At 35.0% G+C, this 21,180-nt stretch overlaps 1 protein-coding gene across 1 annotated transcript; it reads right to left on the bottom strand.

Moving 5' to 3' along the window:
- Nucleotides 1-2,793: 2,793 nt before the first annotated feature.
- Nucleotides 2,794-14,307, bottom strand: LOC131151120 (UDP-sulfoquinovose synthase, chloroplastic). Its single transcript, XM_058102323.1, has 3 exons — nucleotides 14,133-14,307; nucleotides 11,243-12,321; nucleotides 2,794-3,377 (listed from the first exon to the last, which is right to left on the bottom strand). Exons 2-3 carry the CDS (start codon nucleotides 12,278-12,280, stop codon nucleotides 2,976-2,978), a joined length of 1,440 nt encoding a protein of 479 aa, XP_057958306.1. The 5' UTR covers nucleotides 12,281-12,321; nucleotides 14,133-14,307; the 3' UTR covers nucleotides 2,794-2,975.
- Between the last annotated feature and the right edge of the window lie 6,873 nt (nucleotides 14,308-21,180).

The raw sequence follows: 21,180 nt of genomic DNA, 5'->3' as shown, positions 1-21,180 counted from the left end.
GGAGCATGCCGAATCCAGGATCCAAGAATTCGTGAAACGATCTGAACCGAATGAAACAAAAAGCATATCCCCGTCACGGCTCTATGAGTCTCCTTCTTCCACTACATTCATAGATTTTGATGAACCCCTTTATTCTCTGCATTCCCCTTTTTTTTCTCTAGACAATCTTGTTTTATGTGCCCCTTTTTCTCGCACTTAAAAAACCGTATGTCCTTCCTCTTCCTGGAATTGGACCGAAATTTATTGCTACTCAGTCTGCTCTGGAACTTGCTTCTCCCACATACCTAATTACCCCTTTCCCCAAGCCCTTCACCTTGTAGATTCTCATCACTGGCTTTTTTCCTCTAATGAAAACCTAAAAGAGCACTTGTGATCTCTTCCAATTCGAGAGTTTCCTTTCCCCACATCAGAGTTGTAACCAAATTTTCAAACGTAGGAGACGCAAATAGGGAATTCAATAGCATCAACGTTTTGTCTTCGTCTTCGAACTTCACATCAACTCGCTTCAAATCACTAATGATCTGATTGAACAAGTTGATATGCTGGTTCAGATTCAAATTCTCTGACATCTTAAGATCATACAGTTTCTGCTTAAGATAAAGTTTGTTCGTCAACGACTTGGACATATACCGACTTTTCAATTTCAGCCAAACTACCGCCAATGATTCCTCATCCATGACGTGATACATCACATCATTAGCCGGACAAAGCTTGACAGTTGCCACAGCCTTCGCTTCCAGTTCCTTCCAACTAATGTCATCCATGTCTTCCGGCTGCCTTCCGTATTACCCCTTCACCATGCCCTGTTGCACTAACAAATCCTTGACCCTCCTTTGCCATAGTCCAAAATTTCTTGATCCGTCGAACTTGACAATGTTGAACTTTGCAAAAGAAATCTTAGTCATTGTAACCTGGCTCTGATACCAATCATTGTGCGAATGAATGCGGAAACGATGGTGCAGTGCACCAATTACGATGAATAATACGAAAACACACAGAAATAATGAAAGCAATAAAAGACACAAAGATTTAACGTGGTTTGGCAGAATGCTTATGTCCACAGGAGCAAGCGGCGGCTGAAATTCACTATCAATCAAAACCAGGGTTAGAACATTGTATTTATGCTAACCCTACATATACAGAAAGATTAGAAAATTCCCAAAATATCCCTGTATCAATCCCCGAAGGATTTGCCTTCATATCCCCAACCTATTCATCTTCCCAGTTCAAATTTCAAAAACAGCCCTGAACAAAACCGTCGACAGTTTTCTTCCTAATTTGGCTTATGCCTGAAATTGTTGATGTACCCAGTAAAACAGTCGATAGTTATTCTTCAGACTAACTCCCTTGTTTTCTTCAACCTGCTTACTCTACACATGTGTTCCACTCAATATGAGCCACATACTACAACAATGCTGATGCAGTTTTTGGTTCCGGGGAGATGGCCCAAGAGGTGTCATCCTGCAAAAAGAAAACACAGATGACTGCCCATTTCAAGTTCTAACAAAAAGATTTCCAAGATGCAAAATTGGGAAATTTTATAATGGTACATAACAGAATTAATTAGGAGAAAACCAAAAATCAATTATAAAACTGGATATGTAGGAAATTTACAATGAATAATTTTTTACAGCTAAAGCTACCAACTTGGCCTTTCCCCTTTCTGAAGTTCAATACATGGGGTATTCTAAATATGTATAGATTATTGAACTTTGCAAGCCCAATGATACTGAGGCAACGTATCATGAGTATTTAAAACATGCTTAAACAGAGGATGACAGGGAATCAAACTGAGCTACAGCCAAATTTTCACTCAAGTGGGCTACAAGCTTGTTGTAATTAACAAAGGCGGATCTATTGATAAACAGAGATAAGTCTAGACATATACCTTTTTATGCAAGACACTGTGACTGGATCCTTTCGAAATACTGATTTCCAATAGTCCCATCAATGTTAGCAGAAGAAAGAACCCAGAATATAATGAACTGCTAAATAACAATCAGCCAAAAAGCAGTCGAACCCAGAATATAATGAACTGCTAAATAACAATCAGCAGAAAAGCAGAGTCAAAATACCCTACATCAAGAACCTGATTACAAAATTATAAGGGATAGCGATGAATGACATGAAAAAACCACATATGAAATCAATATGTTTTCCTTGCATTTTCAAAAAATATCTACAGAATGACAACTCTAGTTGCAAACTGGATGTAATGTGGATCAACATTTCACCCACCCAAGATCCTCAAAAGCAAAGAGTGACACATAAAATTTGTACTTGCACAACTGATTTTTCCTACATTTTAGATACAATAGCACACTAAGCAACCAATGTTTATGGAAAGATTTTTAAAAATATAACAATGCAACCTAACATAAACAAAAAAAGGCAAAAGGGAAAAAAAAACGACAACAACAATGAGGACAACTTCATGTTTCTCACGTTCGAACCCCGCTATTCAGTACCCAACTGGAGCAGCAACAGTTTTTTGCTCGACTCCATTCTTTCTCCGAGCGGCATTCAGCATTAATTGTTTCGCATCAACACTTTAGGTACAACAGCATACTTTTTTCTTTTTTTTTCGTTTGCCAGGTGGTACAATGGTAACACTATACTTAGCAACTGATGGTCATGGGAAGATTTCAAAAGATACAATGCAGCCAAACCAGGGGGGAAAAAACCAAACAAAAAAAAAAGGAAAAGAAAACACAACAAATCAACTTTCTCACATTCAAACCCTGCTATTTTGTACTCAAACAAGCAGCAACAGTTTTGGGCTCGACTCCAATCTTTCTCCAAGAAACATTTGGCATTATTTGTTTTGCTTCAACATTTTCAGATACAACAGTATGCTAAGCAACTAATGTTCATATGAAGATTTCAAATTAGGCAAAATGCTGCCTAACTTACACAGAAAAGAAAATTTAACAAAACAACATTCTCACATTCAAACCCTGCTATTTAGCACTCAACTATGCAGCAACAGTTTTAGGCTTGACTCCAATATTTCTCCAAGAAACATTTGGCATTATTTGTTTTACATCAACACGATCCTCAAACTTCACAGCAAAGTTGAGAATAGAATCCAGAAGGGAATCCGACAAAAGGTGTGGCTTGAGTCCTAATTCAAGGAGTTTTGTGTGCTTAGCATTGTAGTAATGTTCCTCTGCCTCGACTCTTGGATTAGGCACAGATCTGGTTTGCACATTAAGCCCAAGCTTCTCTCCCGCTTTTGTAACGAGGTTGGCAAGTTCATTGACAGAAAACTGCTCGGTGAACTGATTGAAGACTCGAAACTCACCAGGACTCGCTGGGTTGGCAATGGCCACCTCAACGCACTGAACTGTATCTCTTATGTCAAGGTATCCCCTGGTCTAAATTGCATTGGAGGAAAACATTGAAGAAAAAAAAATGAAAAAAGAAAAAATTATCAGCATAAATCTAACAAGGTAAAGCATGTATATATAACAATCAAACTGGCTGTACATCAGTTTTAAATTTCAGTCTTTTAAATAAACTAAAACCAAACTGAACAATTTTTCTTAAAAAACAAAAATTGATCCTGAATGAAAACCAAAATAAAATGAATTAAACCATTTTCAATTGTTCAGTTTGTTTTAGTTCGAGCTTTTGGCTTTCAAAGACAATTCAATTACGCCACCAATCAAATGCTCACAAAAATTAAAATAATTTTCTTAAACTATACAAGACCATGCCATAGAAAACATGGTCAAAATTCCACAGAAAGCCCGACTAAGAAAGCCCACAGATGCTAATTAAAAGAGGAATGTTGGAACAAAATGGGGAATTTGGGGGTTACCTATGGGGAGAGCTTGCCCCCTCCTTTCCATTTGAGATCAATATAAAACTTTTCTAGTCCAACTAAGATTACTATTCGAGTTCTATCAGGACTCCCAAGTCCCATATTATCCTTGAAAAAAAAAAAAGAGGGAATACTTGGGCATGCAAAATATTTTGACAATAATCGAAATTCATGTAATAACAATGAACAACAATCAAATAGTATTAAATAACCTTATTTTTTAAAAATGACCTAATGGCGGGCCTAAGAGGACATGATGCATGCAATCTTACCTTTTCATTTTGGAGAGGCTTTATTTTTACTTTTATTTTTATTTTTTATTTTTATTTATAAATTGAGTTAGCACATGAAGTCATTCATCAAGAAACTTTGAACCCTTGCCCATTACTTAAGCTTTGATGGATTTTCTAAAGCAAAGAGGTACTTAATAATTTTGACGCAGTATGTAAGCATGAACTATTTTCATTTTCTAATTTTTATTTTATTTACTTATTTATTGTTTACGGTGCTTTAATTAGGATCATATCTTCAAGATTCTGGGTTATTATTTAGGGTGAAAGATTCTCAGGTGCTACTAACTGGGAAATTTGCATTGTTTTATTTAAATGCCCAAATGTAGTTTCCTTATCTACCAAGCATTGAAAGCCCATAAAAGGCTCCTATGTATTTGTTTTATGGGTTTGGAATTGAGAATTACAGTTGTCAGGCATTCGTCCTATATCAAGAAGATCATAAAAGACTCTGATCCGATGCAGTTGAAATGCCACAGCTATCAACGTTGATAAGGCTGTATATGAGTTTTAAACTAAACTCATAGGGTTTGCGATTTTAACTAAAATAACCTGGCCTCTGCACCGTCTCTGCCACCATCTTCACCATCGAACCTGCTAGCCCCTCTCTAAATCTCCCTGTTAGACCCTTTGTCATTCACGACACTTATTTAAACTAAATAAATAAATAAATAAGGAAGAAAGAAAGAAAGATTAGTCACAGCAACAAAAGCCTCCCCTAATATCCAATTATGAACTCTATAGTTAAAAGACGACCTCGCTGGTTGCCACTTGAAAAATCAAAGAAATTAAGCCTCCATCATTGCACAAGTCCCTCTTCGTCCTTCACACATTTGCCAGAGTTTGACTTCATTAGAGGATCAAAGCCACGCCAATTGGCAAACCTCATCTTTGCCTCTAGTGGACTTGTGAGTAGTCTACTTCATATAAGCCATCTATGTTTTTATCTTTTTGGGCTTGAAGATGAATTAACTACTAATAAATTGTGATCATTCATCGTGATGCCATAGGAAAGGTCTACAGAGGCTCGAAGACCTACTCTCTCATGAAGAAGCACCAACCTAAGAACCATTCATCAACTTTCACCCTCACCACCAGCATCAGGCAAACATAGGGATTAAAACCAGCCAAAGCTGCATTGAAAACCATCCCTGTCTTGTTCATTTGAAAGAGAGTGAGGAAGTTGTGATGCCTCTCCCAAAAAGAGGCATATACTGCATTGAATTGCACCAGCCCATCACCATTCAAACCAAACTTGTTTAACCAAACCAGTTGGAACCAAACTGGTTCAGTCAACCAGACCACATTCAACTAAATTGAATTGGCTCCGTACCCGCAGCCAAGAGAACCAGAAGAAGAAGGAGGGGGGGCGGGGGAAGAAGAGGAAGGGGGAGAAAAGAAGAAGAATAAGAACATAGGGGAAAAAATGATGCTTAGCTTCACCTCGGCATTGGACAAGTTGAGTTCTAGGATGAGCAAGCTACGATCCTTAATTCTAATCATTGTGAATTAAAAGAAAGGCTTTCCTTTCCATCCATTAAAGAAGAGGTAGTCCTGCAAGAAAAGGTGGGGGAGGAAAATACCAATGAGATTGAAGAACCACTATATTTGGAGCCTGAGACTGAAGCCCCAATGTTCTGAATTCATCTTTTCAAGTGTCACAACATGCACATATAGAAATCCAATGACTCAACAGAGTGGTGAGAAATGAGTCTATTTTCTTTTAATGGTTCACTAGAGTCAGCACAAACCATTATTTATCCTATGTGTGGTTAGATGACCTAATTCAAATGAATACTAAGCTTCGCTAGTCCATGAAAAGGGGTAGGATTTTAGGTTGTATAGTCATATCTAAGTTCAGTAGTATGATTATATGAAGGAAGGCATTAGCGTTCTCAACACACCTGTTCTAGGAATGGTGCCTCATCAACTTTGAGTGGTACCTATGTGTGGTTGAATCACCTACAGCTGTCCCATAAGAGCAACGGCCATCTTCCTAGAGAAGGCAGTAACCAAGACCTGCCAGAAATTCAGCACCGACCCAGAGCTGTCCCATAAGAGCAGCGGCCAAATTCTCAAAAAAAAAAAATCTAGTCTAGGGGAAATGGAGCAGTAAGGATCAACAATTTCAGCATCTTCACAAAGAAAGCATCTAACGACTAGGGAAACTTTCCCACAAAGTTGCATCCCAAGCAAAAAAAAGGTAACTTTGGTTGGTGCACGAGTTATCCAAATGGATTTCCAAGGGAAATTAAAGTTGCCTATCAAGAAAAAAAGAAAAAAGGAAAAGGTAACTTTGGTTGGCACAAGGGTTCTCCAAATGGATTTGCAAGGGAAATTAAGTTTGGCTTCAGATGGGGCTGTCAAGCAGCATGTGGAAGGAGCTGACTGTGAAGTAGCCATTTTGTTGAGCTTCCACAAATCCAGATTGGTCCTCCTGGGATACTTCTATAAAGAAAGCTGTGAAAATAAGCAGAAGATTCAAGATCCCAATCATGGGCATTTCTAACAAAAAGGATGTTCCAAGCTGCCTCATTGACGGAGTGATCCACACACATACTCAACAAAGCATTTTTGTTGCAGGCAAGATTGAAAATTGCAGGAAATTGAAAAAGAAGATGAGCTGCACCAGTTGTCATGCCAAAAGAAGGTTTTGTTCCCATTTCCAACATCGAAGTGGAAGTCCTCCCACCCTTCCTTGATCAACCTCTAAATACTTACCCCTTAGGACTGCCTGTGCTGATTAAATGTCCAACCATTATGATTGAGACAGTACTTTAAAGCAATAACCTTTCTCCAAAGTAACTTTTTCTCATTCATGAATCTCAACATCCATTTAACCCCTCTGGTAAACAAAATGGAGGTTATTGCCACATCCTTTGTTAGGCATCATTAGGGATATCAAAGCAAATAAATGACATCAATAACATGAAACATACTCAATATACATAATTAAACACCCAAAGGTGCAATTTAATACTCACATGAGGTCTCAAGTATTTTCTGATTTTTTTTTTCCCTTTTTAAAGTCTCACAATTTTTTAGCATTTTATTGCCTTTTTAAAAAAAAAAATTTATTCCTACAATAATTTAAAAAAAAAAAAAAACAAGAAAAAGAAAATATTTTTTTAGAAGAATTGTCATTTTATTACTGAGAGGCCAAAAGCCTAAGACAATACATGAGACAGAACAAAAAACAATACAAAACAGAGAGCTAAGATCAGAAATCAGGCAAAAAAATCAAAACCTTTAACGTCCAAACATCTGCTTTTAACATAAAAAAATGACTTGGTCTATGACTCTATCCATGTTAATATCTTTCCCTGCAAAAATGAGTAAATTCCTTGCTCTCCAAGTAGATGGACAAAAGAAAATATTTAATAACAAAGAAATGAAATTTATACTCTTTCCATAGATTTTTTCCTAAATATTAGGGGATTGTATGGAACCACTTATGCAGAAGTGCTTTTCAGAAAAAAGTGCTGAATTTAATAAGTGCTGAAAGTTATAAGTGGTGTTTGGTTGTGTTTAAAATAAGTCGTATTTTTGTACACTTACTTTTATTAAAGGATACTATAAGATTATTTTAAAACATATTTTAAATTACAAATATTAATATTCTTTAAATAACAATTTCATTAATAATTATTTTAATTATTTATAATTAAATTTTAAAAATTTTCTGTTAAAAATAATATATGATTATTATTTTTAATTAATAATATTTTTTTATTAATGTATATTTATAACATATTACTATCGTATTAAAATTATAATAAAAATAATATTATGAATTAAATTTAAAATTTTAATTTATTTAATGCTAATTTAAATTAATAAATAATTCTTGATCCAAAAATTAATTATAATAACTAATATTTATTTTTAAATATATTTAAAACAAAAATATTAATATTTTTACAATTTAAATTTAAATTATAATTATATTATATTATAAACGAAAATAATATAATATTATTTATTAATTAACAATAATCATGTTATTAATGTATATTTATAACATATGAATATCATATTAATTTATGTTAAAAAATAGCATTAATAACTATTAACTAAATTAACATTTTTAATTTATTTAATATTAACTTAAATTTATGGTTCTTTTTATTCATTCCTGAATTTACTTATATTTTATTAATAATTAATAGGTTATAATGCATAATAAAATAATATATGATTAATTTTTAATTAACACCTTAATTAATATTTATTTTAACTATTATTTTTAATTAATATTTAAATATTTTTATTAAGTTAAAAAATAAAATATTACTTTTTGATTAATAATAATCTTGTTCTTAATATATATTTATAACATATGATTATCATATTAATTTATGTTAAAATAATATTAATAATTAAATTAGTATTTTTAAATTTTTAAGATTAATTTAAATTAATAGATGGTTTTTCTTCTATATTCCAAAATTTAATTATGTTTCATTAATAATTAATATATTATAATGCATAATAAAATAATATATGATTATCTTCTAATGTATTTTTAAAATTATAAAATAGTCACTAAATTTTCTTATATTTACAAAATTGACCCCACCTATGAACAATATCACTTATAAGTAGCCAAAAGCTATCGAAGTTTGCTTCTCAAAATTCACTTAAATAGTTCTCAAAAAATTGATTCTAGAAAAACACTTATTACAATAAGCGTCTGTTGTACTGCACTTTTTTGTAAAAGTGCTTATTTTAAGTGATAAGTACTATAATCACTTTTTTTAAGTGCTCCTAAACAGGGGCTAAAATGTTTTGGATTCCCTGATTTTTTGAAAATGATTAAATAAATAAACATTCAAAAAAGTAAATATACAAAAATAGAACCAAAAATCTCAATTTTATGCAGAGATTTTTCTTCAAAAAAAAAAAAGGAATTTTCTGATATTTTTGTGGATTTTAATTTTTCCCAAAAAAAATTTATAGCTAAAAATATAGTGAAGAAAGCTAAAAAATAATAATAATGGAACAAAACAATAATAAAATAAAAGATAACAATGATAATAATAAACAATTAAAAATAATAAATAAAAAAAAATACATTCATAATGATTTATTTGGATACATAAATGGATAGATTAACCAAACAAAATAATAAAAGAAAAATAATAACAATAATAATAATAATAATAATAATAACAACAACAACAACAATAACAATATAAAATTGTTTTCTTTTTTATTTTCCAGATTTTTTAAATTTTTTCATAAAATAAAATAATAAAATAAAAATAGAAAAAAAAAATACCAAAAGGAAGAATTGGGCTTGCTTGAGCTGGCTCATGCAACTAGATACTCACAGAGAGGGGGGTTGTTCAACCCTTTTCCTCATCTCAGTGGTGGCAAGCAAGCGAAATCCTAGACCCCATCACTAATACTTGCAGAACATGGAGGTTTTTGGCAGCACAAATGCCAGACTCCATTGCAATGATGCCCATGCGCAAGTAGTGATACCATGGTCAAATGTATATGTCCTGTGTTTGGGTGTGGCATGGTTTGTTGTGGATGTTCAAAGAGGAAAAAGAAAAAGGGAGGTGGCTATGGGGGTGGAAGAGAAGAACATGGAGAGGAAGAGAGTGAGTGATGGCTAGGGTTTTTTTGGGTGCCACGAGTGCAGAAGTTGGAGGATAGGTGGTGCTCCACTAGGTTACATGAGGATGGAGAAGAACATGGAGAGGAACAAAGTGAATAGAAGCTAGGATTTCTCCCTGGCTCTCTGCCCCTAGTTGTATGTCTTCTTTTCTTTCAGCCTATGCACTATATATAGTGCTATGGTTGGGGAACACACCCATTAACCTTTCCAGCTACAACTCCACAGGCTCTTCCATTAAACGCTCCTATTTCATTTTGAAGCCAGTATATTACATTAGTCTCCTCCAAAATCTGGATTCTTCATTTTCTTCAAATTTCCAAGAACTTAAAAGTTTAAACCAACTTTAGCAACTCATCTATTTTGCTGAAAATTGAAATCCAAATTTACGATAGATTACCCTGTGTCAAAGAGACAAGTTCCAGAGAGAAGCACCACCATAACCAATTCCCCACCAAGGAAATGTATTTTGGACAACAAAGTATGTAGACCCAGACACACACGCCCCCCCTTGCACCTGTTCACAGTCATGCAACTAACTAGATGATCCCAAATCCGGTATCATGATCACCTACTCCTGACTGCAGGAAGCCCCTCATCAATTTCTCTAATCTCCTTGCCACTCTCACACAAATATGGTAAAGGACAACTAATATAGGGGAATAGAGGAAAGACAAGCTAGTAATGCGGCTCCTAAGGGTGAAAAGAGCTCCTTCTCATCCATCCAACCTCCTAGCAACTCTCAAAAATTGGGACCCAAAAAGAATCAAGAGTAGGGTTACCACCTAAGAGGACACCTAAATAATTAATAGGCCAACTCAGAACACCACAACCAGCTAAAGGAGCAAAGAGGACTCAGGTTAATCCCAATTCCCACAATGCCACATTACCACTCTTAGAGAAGATAATCCTTACTTCTGAAACTTTTGGAAACACCTGCAAAAATATTAGAGAAACTACCTATATCCTCCAAAAGAAAAAGAATGGCGTCATCTGAAAACTGCAAATACAATATAGGTAAGTTCTGATGGTCATAGCCCACCTTAATCCCTTCCACCAAACCTCTATCAACCCCTCTATCTTTCAATCTACTCAATACACTTGCCACGATATAATCAGGCATTTCTTTCCAGTTACTGTCCTCCATCTCAATACATGAGGTTCCATTAGAAGCACTTTTAAGAAAGAATTGACATCACATTCAAATTAAGCTTCCACCTCATTAATACCTGAAAGATGTACGTTCCTTCATCCTTGTAAGAAGAAATAGAAGGCAACACTTCAGAAATTATAATAGAAGCATTCTGTTGAAATTATATGCCTTAGTGTCACATGTCACCCTCATGATTTCCTCCAAGTGAATCCAGTCAAATGAAAACTCTTCTAATGAACAGTAGATTCATTGATCTTTACTTCCAAGAACAAGAAAACCATTCAGAAAATGAGATGATGTGATGCAAAGATGTTATGGTCCTATGGAACATTTGACAAAAAAAACCTCACCTGCCCCCCTTTGCCATACACGGTAAGCGGATGACCAACAGCAGCCTGAACACAGAAGCGGTTCAATGCAGTTCCAAATACTCCATCGTAATCAAACCTGTTATAAAGCTCTTCATGCATTTCAGTCTCATCTGTCTTCACTCCATAAACCACTCCTTGATTCAGATCAGTGGCTCGGATCCCCCAAGCCTTGCAGGTGAAGGCTATATTATTTGAATCGTGGACCTTACTGAGATGGTAGAAAGAGCTAGCTTGCTTTGGATAAGGTAAAGTATCTGTTCTTCCATTATGAGTAATCGTTATATAACCCTCCTCAATATCAATGTTTGGGGTTCCATATTCTCCCATGGTTCCCAGCTTCACTAGATGGCACTGCTCTTTGAATTCTTTTATAGCGAAGAGAACATTTAGTGTTCCAGTTACATTATTATTCTGTGTGAACACGGCTCTTGAACGATCAATCATGGAGTAAGGGGCAGATCGTTGTTCCCCAAAATGGACGACTGCATCAGGTTCAAATGACTTGAAGGTTTCAGACAAGAACTCAAAGTCACATATGTCACCGATGTAGAGCTGCATGGTTCTTCCAGTAAGAGAATGCCAACGACGGATGCGGTTATGGATGGAAGATATGGGGGTAAGGGAGTCAAGACCCAATTGATGATCAAAGAGGCGACGGACAAGGCTGTCAACTATAGCAACTTCATAATTTTTGTTGGATAGGTGGAGGGCAGTGGCCCAACCACAGTAGCCATCACCACCAATGACCATGACACGCTTTGGCTTGGATGGTTCATTAGAGGTTTCCTGAGAGCCAGAGATAGATTTTGCTTGGACTTCTTGGCTTAGAGCAGATGCATGAATGGTATAGCATCTTTGTGGCTTCTTTCCTCGCAAAACAAGCCCTCTAGAAGGAAACTTGGATGTTTGCGAACCAAATGATGTTGGAAATGCTATTAAGCCTTGATTCGATGGCAAAGTGTAAGGTTTGCTGCCAGAGATTTTTAAGGAGTAAGAAGTCGAAAGTAAATGCGCCATATTAGCAATGATTGGTTTTTCCCAGAGGTATAGGCAAACACCTGCAAAAGGAATACCCAAATGGCCAAATTACATTTCAAGGTCTTTCCAACTTTACAAGAATTAGAATTCAAAGTCCAATAATAGGGCAGAGTAAACACGGAGAACAAAATTATAGAGATGAAATTTATTAATGAAAAATGCCCTTCAAAGATGAGCTTTTAAAACGTGATGATTAAAAAAACGAAGGCAACAGATTGAAAAGTGTGGAGCAAGCACAGACCTATCTAATGAACTTTAAAGCAGTGAGCAGGCCAATGAAACAAGTGCAAGCACCTATTCAATTTTTATGTGGACAACGTATAATTCACTCCGAAATTTCTTTGAACTGGGGAAGGGTATAAAACAAATTTGATTCATTTATTTCCAGGAGTAAAAGGTGCAAAAGTAAATTAGAGTGAATAGAGACATGTTAATTTGCAAAGCTGCCAAACCCAGATGGGATAAAGAATGTCATTCTTTCCTTTATTTCTTTGTTTATTTGTTTATTTGTTTGTTTTGATGGAAGAAAGTTTCATAACTTTGGTCGTCCATTTTGCAGTAAATCATTGCAGGAGTATTAGAAGCCACCAAGCAACAGGCTGATGGCCCAGCTGCCCAATGATTGAACTTTTAGTAAGGTCATGTAATACTCAACAGAGTAAGGCATACAGAAGCATCAATACAAAGAGAAAGGGGATTCCCCACTTTGGAGTCCATATTCTATTCCCTAAATATCTATGTATATGTATCTGCTAAGCAGTAAAGCTAATGGCAATACAGGAAAATACTAGGTATCCCGTAGCTACTTATAACTAACACATAAATATCTCGTTACGGACCTATAATTCATCTGCTGCCACTTTTCAATCCCCAAGTATCCCCAGAGGCCCAGACAAGCTCAAAGTTTCATTAAAAGAAATACTACTTCTTGACCATACTTGCTCAACAAGTTACAATAGTTCATAATGGACTAAAGACTACAGAGATGGAGAAAAGAATTTAATTAAATTATTAAAACAGAACATGAAAAATGTAAAATAAAATAATTAATTTTACTTAAAATCCAATAAATATCATTACACATGCACAGCAATGTCCCTGATCACCACTCACCAGTTCCAAGAATGCAACACCCATCAAGAACCCACATTCCCAAAACTAAAGCTCAAATAAAACATAACCATAACAAGCATACCATAAACATCAAACAAAACAAGAATGTTGCAAGTAAAAAAAAATAAAAATAAAAATAAAAATAAAAAGTGGGGCAACTTGGACCAAGAAATGCTTGAAAATAAAATTCATCAAGAATGCAACACATTCCCAGTTCCAAGAATGCAACACCCGTCAAGAACCCACATTCACAAAGCCAAAGCTTAAATCAAATATCACCATAAAAAGCATACCCATGAACATATGAGAACCAAACAAAACATGAATATTGCAAATAAAATAAAATAAAATAAAATAAAATAAGTGGGGCAACTTGGAGCATCCAATGCTTGAAAACCAAATAAATCAAATAGTAACAAACAAAGACTTGACACTCGGAACCTCATGAAATTTCAAATTTTAAAGAAATTTCTTGGTCGCACAATTTCCCTGTGAGAAATTTTCGCAATCACGGAAGCTGCACCGCCAATGAGCAAGACAGAGCACATAAAACACAAGCCCCTCAAGTACCCTTTTCATTTCCATCGGTTGACAGACCATTGCTTTCTCCCAAATAGAAAAGAACACAACTAAAAGCCCAAATCCGAAGGGGGGGAAAACAAGCGGGAAAAAAAGCTTGGTGAAATTAAGAATGGGTTAAGCGAAATGAGAGAAATACCTTGCTCTGGCTATAGCTGTAGAGGGATCGGAAGGCTTGCTTGCAATTTGTAGGGCTTGGTAGAGGCAGAGTCACTGCGAAGACGACGACTCAGAGGCTCGCAGCGAGGGAAGGATATTCGGTTGGTCCGAAGGGATACTTTTCTACTTATCTTCTGTTTTGAAAAACTAAACACAAACTTTTTTCCCTTAAGATTACCAATAATAATAATAATAATAATAATAATAATAATAATAATAATAATACAAATTGATTTTTAAAAATTAAAACTAAACACCTGCCATTTGCTATTTTGCTTGCGTACATTTTTTTTTCTTTATATAAAAATTTGTAATGTAAAATAATTATTACATTTTTCCATCAAAACTAAAAAAAAAAATTCTTTAAATTGGGTGAAAATAATTTATATTTCCACAATAACATAAAATTGTAAATTATTTTGCAAACGAAAATTTCAAAAAATAATTAACCTTAACCATGTGTAGATTAAATTTTAATACTATTTAAATGTAAATAAAATTAAAATTTAGACTAAAAATATGAAAAATAAAATCATAGTGTTTCTTTTTTGAAATATAAAGTTCAAATTTATTTATAATTATCAAAAAATCACTAATTGATCATTAACTAAAAAAATATAATTTATAAAAAAAAATTTGATTGTTGAATTACAATTTACATATAAGTTTAACTAATCGTATATAAAAGAATTATATATTTCGTAGGTTGTTTTATACTAGGTTAACTTGTATATAAATTAAATAATATTATAATACCTATAATAGCTTAATATGGTAATACATGTTGTTCCATATTAACTTGATACTAAATTTATTATGCTTTTATTCATGTCATTCATGTCAATTTGAACTATCTTATAAGATATGGTTTTCTTTATCATATTAGCTTTTCTCTACAAGAATTCTAATATTAATATTTAAGAATAGCATGTTTACCATTAGTAAATATATTTTATACATTAAACCAAAAATAGCATAATTATGCAAAGTAATACACATATAAATTGGTACTACATAATGATATTGCAAGGTTCTAAAATCAAGAATAGAAATTTTTTTATGAAAGTTATTGTAACAACCCAAAAAATAATGGTATTTAAATAATAAAGAGAGAGCGAAGTGGAAACACAAACAGAATGAGGCAGCAGGCTTCATCGACGACATTGCACTTTGAATATAATAACTCGAAAATTTTTACACAGGGCCTCGTCGACGAGCGCATAAGTAGGCCTCGTCGACAAAGCCACGCCTCGTCGAGGAGAAGATACCAAGAGAGGATTTTTAGACAATCTGAATTTCGTCAACGAGGAGGTAGGGAAATTACTTAAGAACTCGTTGACAAGGTGATGTGTTTCGTCAACGAATTCAATCCTATAAATAGTTGAAATTCGAATTTTTAACCAAAATCTTTAGCGCAGAACCGTCCTCTCTCTCTCTCTCTCTCTCTCCTACGACCTCCTTCCCTTCTCTCTTCGATCCTGGCCCCATTTCTCATCGGATTGAAGATCTGAGGCCACCATGACGCTTCTGGTGAAGTTCTCTGCAAGTCTGTCGGAGCAGATCGTGGGGAAAGTTTATTTGAAATTCATCCCAAATCCAGGGTAAGGTATTTTATTCAAATTATGTCTTCCTTATAGTTGTAAGAAATGTTGTAGGTAAGAAAATATTGATGTTTTGTTCTGGAAAATATTGTTTTCAGGATGTTGAGTTAAAAACCCTGCGGGTATAGAGCCAGAATTTTATAGGAGCTTTTCAGATTTAAGATAAGGAAAATATATTATGCTAGCAATTTTTATTATGTATACAGAATATTATGAATATGTATATACAAGCATGCAGATCAGATTATTTTTCCTGGAGAATTATGAATATTATCTTTATAGCAGAATTATAGAAATTGAGCATGAGAATATGTTTACTCAAATGTCTGGCATGGGTTTATTACAGTATAGTATGTAGATTTTTCAGTATTACAGATATTTAGATATTTCAGATCATTAGCAATGAATGAGACTTACAGTATTTCTTAGAATAACATGATTTCTATACCATAACACTCAAACAGATTTTACAGATAATACAAACAGATTATTTAGTTATAGCATCAAGATGTTATAACCAAATTATACAGAGATTACAGATATTATACACAGATATTATATACAGTTGTTACAGATAGTACAGACAGAAATCACAAATGATACAGACAGATATTATGAATACAGTTTAGAACTATAATGTTATGGTTGTTTTTGAAATCGTGTTAAAAGCAGCAAGATTATTATATATTTATATATGTATACTGTAACGACCTGCTCCTTTTTCACATATTTTTTTTTATATATAAATAAATTATCATCACATCATACATTCCAACTCAGCAGGTCAAAATCCACCTGGGCCCGTGGGCACCAGGGATATAACAAAACATACAGCAGAAGCCTACGCAGCAGAAAGTATAAAATCATATACATCTCATCATAATGTGCATAACACATACCAGAGTCACTACAATTACTATCTCACAGTATATATATCTCAAAAATGAAATCTAGGGACAATCCCCACAAAACCTAACTGTCTCTACCAAAAACTTACCCTTCCAAAGAGGGCAACAACTGATCTAGATCAGCGGGGCTTTTCCCGCTCTCCTATTAGGGGCTCCTGAAAAATGTATAAGATTTAGGGGTGAGACACCTCTCAGTAAGGGAAATAAACTAATACCAGTGTGTGGCAACATGAGTATTCTGTGTTCTACATATACCATACATAACATATTCAATACTGTTTATCAAATCTGGGAAAACATATGCATATCAAAACATGGCAGAACATACTGCATTTTCATAAACATTTCTCATCTCATATCATAATAATAATAACATAAAAACAATCCTGGTAGGTTAGTTGGCTGTTGTCATGTATTACCCCCACATGACTGGGTTGTGTGGCCCGAAGGCGGGACCTGACAATGGTTGGCCGACCACTGCCAAGTCAAACAGTAGTCTGTAGGTCCGATGGGTCTACCCAGACTGGTCCGTACACCAGGGGCGATAACAGTACACTTCTTGAAAATAACCACATCGACCATCCAATCTCACACCACTCCGTACAGCGGTGTTAACACAGATATCATGATCACGAGGACCATGGACACATAGCAACGGTACCGTGCAAGTGCTAGCCTAGACCAAGCCAACCAGGTTGTGATATCATATACATATACTAAAACTGTGATACATAAATATCTCATATCATTTATTTTCACATCAATCATATCATTTCACATATATACGTGTATCATGAAAATCATCGGCCTGTACGCCAGTATTACACATTTTATCATAGTTCGGCCCGTACGCCGGCAAATCACATAGCACAGCCCATACGCTGGCAAACCACATAGCATGGCCGGTACACCGGCAAATCACATAGCACAGCCCGTACGCTGGCAAATCACATAGCACGGCCCGTACGCCGGCAAATCACATAGCACAGCCCGTACGCTGGCAAATCACATAGCACGGCCCGTACGCCGGTAAATCTCATCCACATAGCACGGCCCATACGCCGGCAAATCACATATACATATAAAAATATCTCAGCCCGTACGCCGATTTTCCATCATAGAAATCCATATCGTCCCTATTCCCAAAAAAAAAACAGTATTTCACAACATTTTTATACTCATGCCACACTAAACAAATCTTCTACGCATTCAATATATCATCATTTAAACAGTATTTTCCAAATATAAATCATATATATAAATATATTTATTTTTCCTGAAACCAGATGCTACATATATATACATACATTTTCTCAAAACAAAACTAACTTAGTTTATCCCCTTACCTAATTCCTGAAAAGCCCCTAAGAAAATCTTCCCCGTACCCACAAGGTTCTCAACTCAACACCCTGAAAATGAAAACTCGCAGAATTAAAGTTTAGTATTTTCGTACGTACAACATTTTCTATAACTACCACTAAGTCAAATTCGACTTAAAAAGTCTTACCTCAACTTAGGAATGATTCCCAACGTTCCCAATCAACACCCTAGAACTGAAAATTTCCAGTATTAAAGTTCAGTATTTTTACGCCTATATCACTTTCTTCAACTGTCAAAAATCCAAATATTGAATATAAAACCTTACCTTGGATTTGGGATGAAATCCAACTTCGTTTCCCTGACGATCCGCTCCGGCACACTTGTAGAGAACTTCGCCTAGAGCATCGTGGTGGCTTTGGTTTGTCGATCCGGCGTAAAACTAGCTCGGAATCGAAGAGAGAGAGAGTCGTAGGAGAGAGAGAGAGAGAGAGAGGAGAGAGAGAGAGAGAGAGAGAGAGAGAGTGTGAAAAGAGAATAGAGAGAGTGTAGCCCACCAAAATCCAATTCAATTTGGATTTGACTTTCAAAGCTTCTTAAAGAAGCTTGTGTTAGTTTATATATATATATAATAGTAAACATTAATTAAAGTAAAGCTTCTTGAAGAAACTTTCATACTTTATATTTATATATATATATATATATATACATGCTTTAATATTTATATATATATATATATATATATATTTGTTCCTTATCATACTATTCATTTTACTTGTTAATTTAATTAATTAATTTTATTTTATTATTTTTTTATTATTATTATTATTATTTTCCCGGTTACTACATATACTATAACGACCCGAGTTTACAATGGAATTTAATTAATAAAAAGGAGGGGAAAATGGAAAAAGGAACAGAAGGGAAGCTACCAAGCTTCGTCGACGAACACAGGGCTTCGTCGATGAAGGCTTTAATGATTTCGTTGACAAACACAGGGTTTCGTCGACGAGAAAATACCGAGAGGGGTTCTTAAGCCGACTGAATTTCGTTGATGAGGAGTGGAATTCGTCGACGAAATTTGTGAAGGACTCGTCGATGAAGGACGGGCTCGTCGACAAAATCCCCTGTCTATAAATATGAAAAATCCGAGTTTTCTTCATTATTAAGCTTCCTCTCCACTCTCTCTCTCCTCTCTTCGGTGCTCTCTCTCTCTCTCTCTCTCTCCTCATTTTGGGGCTATTTTTACGCCATATCGACGATCCGAAGCTACCACGACGCTCTTGGCAGAGTTCTTTACAAGTTTGTTAGAGTGGATCATTGGGAAGACGAAGTTGGAAATCATCCCAAAGTTAAGGTAAGACTTTTTAAGCCAAATTAGACTTTATGGTATATATAGGAAATGATGTACGCATGAAAATACTGATGTTTAATACTGGGGGTTTTGAGTTTTAGGGTATTGATCAGGAAGTCATACGAGGGTTAGCCTAGGATATTTTGGGGGCTTTCTCAGTAGCCAGGTAAGAGAATAAACTAAAGCAATTATTTTCCATGCAAGTTCTTATTAATTATGAGCACATTTATTTTCAGGAAAACATATGCTATATTTGATTATCTCATTTGAAATGTATGTTTGGAAAATACTGCTATTATGATTAAAATGTATATGTATGTATAAGATGCTAAAAATGATGATTTTAGAATATGAGGTATGACTTTAAACGGCACATGTGTGGCATGAACATTATTTTATATGAAGTGAATCATGATATGAATGATTTTACGAGTAAAGCATATTTTTAGGTATTTTGAAAAGACGAGTTATGTTATATTGAGTTTGACGAATATATGATAAATGAGTTATTTTCTGAATGTAAATACCTTAAACGATTTTGGCGCGAGGCCACGTATTTATGTTATTAGCACGAGGCCGTATATATGTTATCGGCACGAGGCCGTACATATATTATTGACGCAAGGTCGTATTTATGTTATCAGCACGAGGCCGTATTTACATTATTGGCGCGAGGCCATGTATTTATGTTATCGGCACGAGGCCATATTTACGTTATTGGCGCGAGGCCACGTAATTATGATTTCAGCATGAGGCCGTAATTACTATATTTTCGGCACGAGGCCGTAATGATGTTATATATATGATCATGTATTATATGATATCACAACCAGGATGTTAGTTTAGTTCAGTTCAGGGGCTCGGTACCGTAGCTATATTGTAGATCAGATATCTACGTTAGATTAGTGCTAACCATCCCACGAGGGGATGGGAGATGGATAGTCGATGTGGCTTTCACTAGAGTGTGGACGTCCACTTGGCAGTCCGGACCAAGGTGTGGCGAGCCCATCGTACTTACAGACATATTTGATTTGGTAGTGGTCGGCCAGCCATTGTCGGTTCCCGCCTTCGGGCAACACAACCCGTCATGGGGGGTAATACATGACACCAGCTAGCTATTCATCTTGGGTTTATTTTCAGTATTACAGTTATAATGGATGTTTTATGTACGTTATGAGTTATTAGCAAATATGAAAATGTATGATTATTCAGTATGATATGATGAATGTTTTCCCGAATTATGAAACGTACTGTATATGTATAATTACATTAAATGTTCATGTTGCCACACAGTTGTATTTAATTTATTTTCCCTTACTGAGAAGTGTCTCACCCCCAAACTTAATTAATTTTTCAGGAGCCCCTGAGAGATCGGCGGGTCAAGGCCGCCGTTGAACTAGTGAGATTACCCTATGAGGAGGGTAAGATTTTGTAATAGGGTCAGTGTCATTTTGTGTTTGACCCTAGAGATATTTTCATGTATAAGAGGATGTATAGAAGTACAATTTTATAATGTTATAGAAAGCTTTGGTATTATGCTTTATGGATGAATGTTGGGATTTTATGTTTACTGCTGCGTAGATTTTCGCTGTGTTTGACAGGTGTCCCTGTTACCCACGGGTTCGGGTTGACTTTTCCATTTATTATGTTATATTTCTTATTTAGGAAATTGAGGTCGCTACATTTGGTATCAAAGCCTAGGATACTAGGTTCTGTAGACTCTAGAGTGCAGCAATAATAATACCAGAGTATAGGATAAGGGGATTTGAGGTCTAGTTTTGAAGTTTAGATGCAGGACTTCTGTGGTGGTTTGTATGATTTTCCTGGGGTGACGATTTCAAGAAATTC

Source organism: Malania oleifera, chromosome 3 (assembly GCF_029873635.1).
Source record: "Malania oleifera isolate guangnan ecotype guangnan chromosome 3, ASM2987363v1, whole genome shotgun sequence".
NCBI classification, from domain to species: Eukaryota; Viridiplantae; Streptophyta; class Magnoliopsida; order Santalales; family Ximeniaceae; genus Malania; species Malania oleifera.
This window is presented reverse-complemented; position numbering and strand designations above follow the sequence as displayed.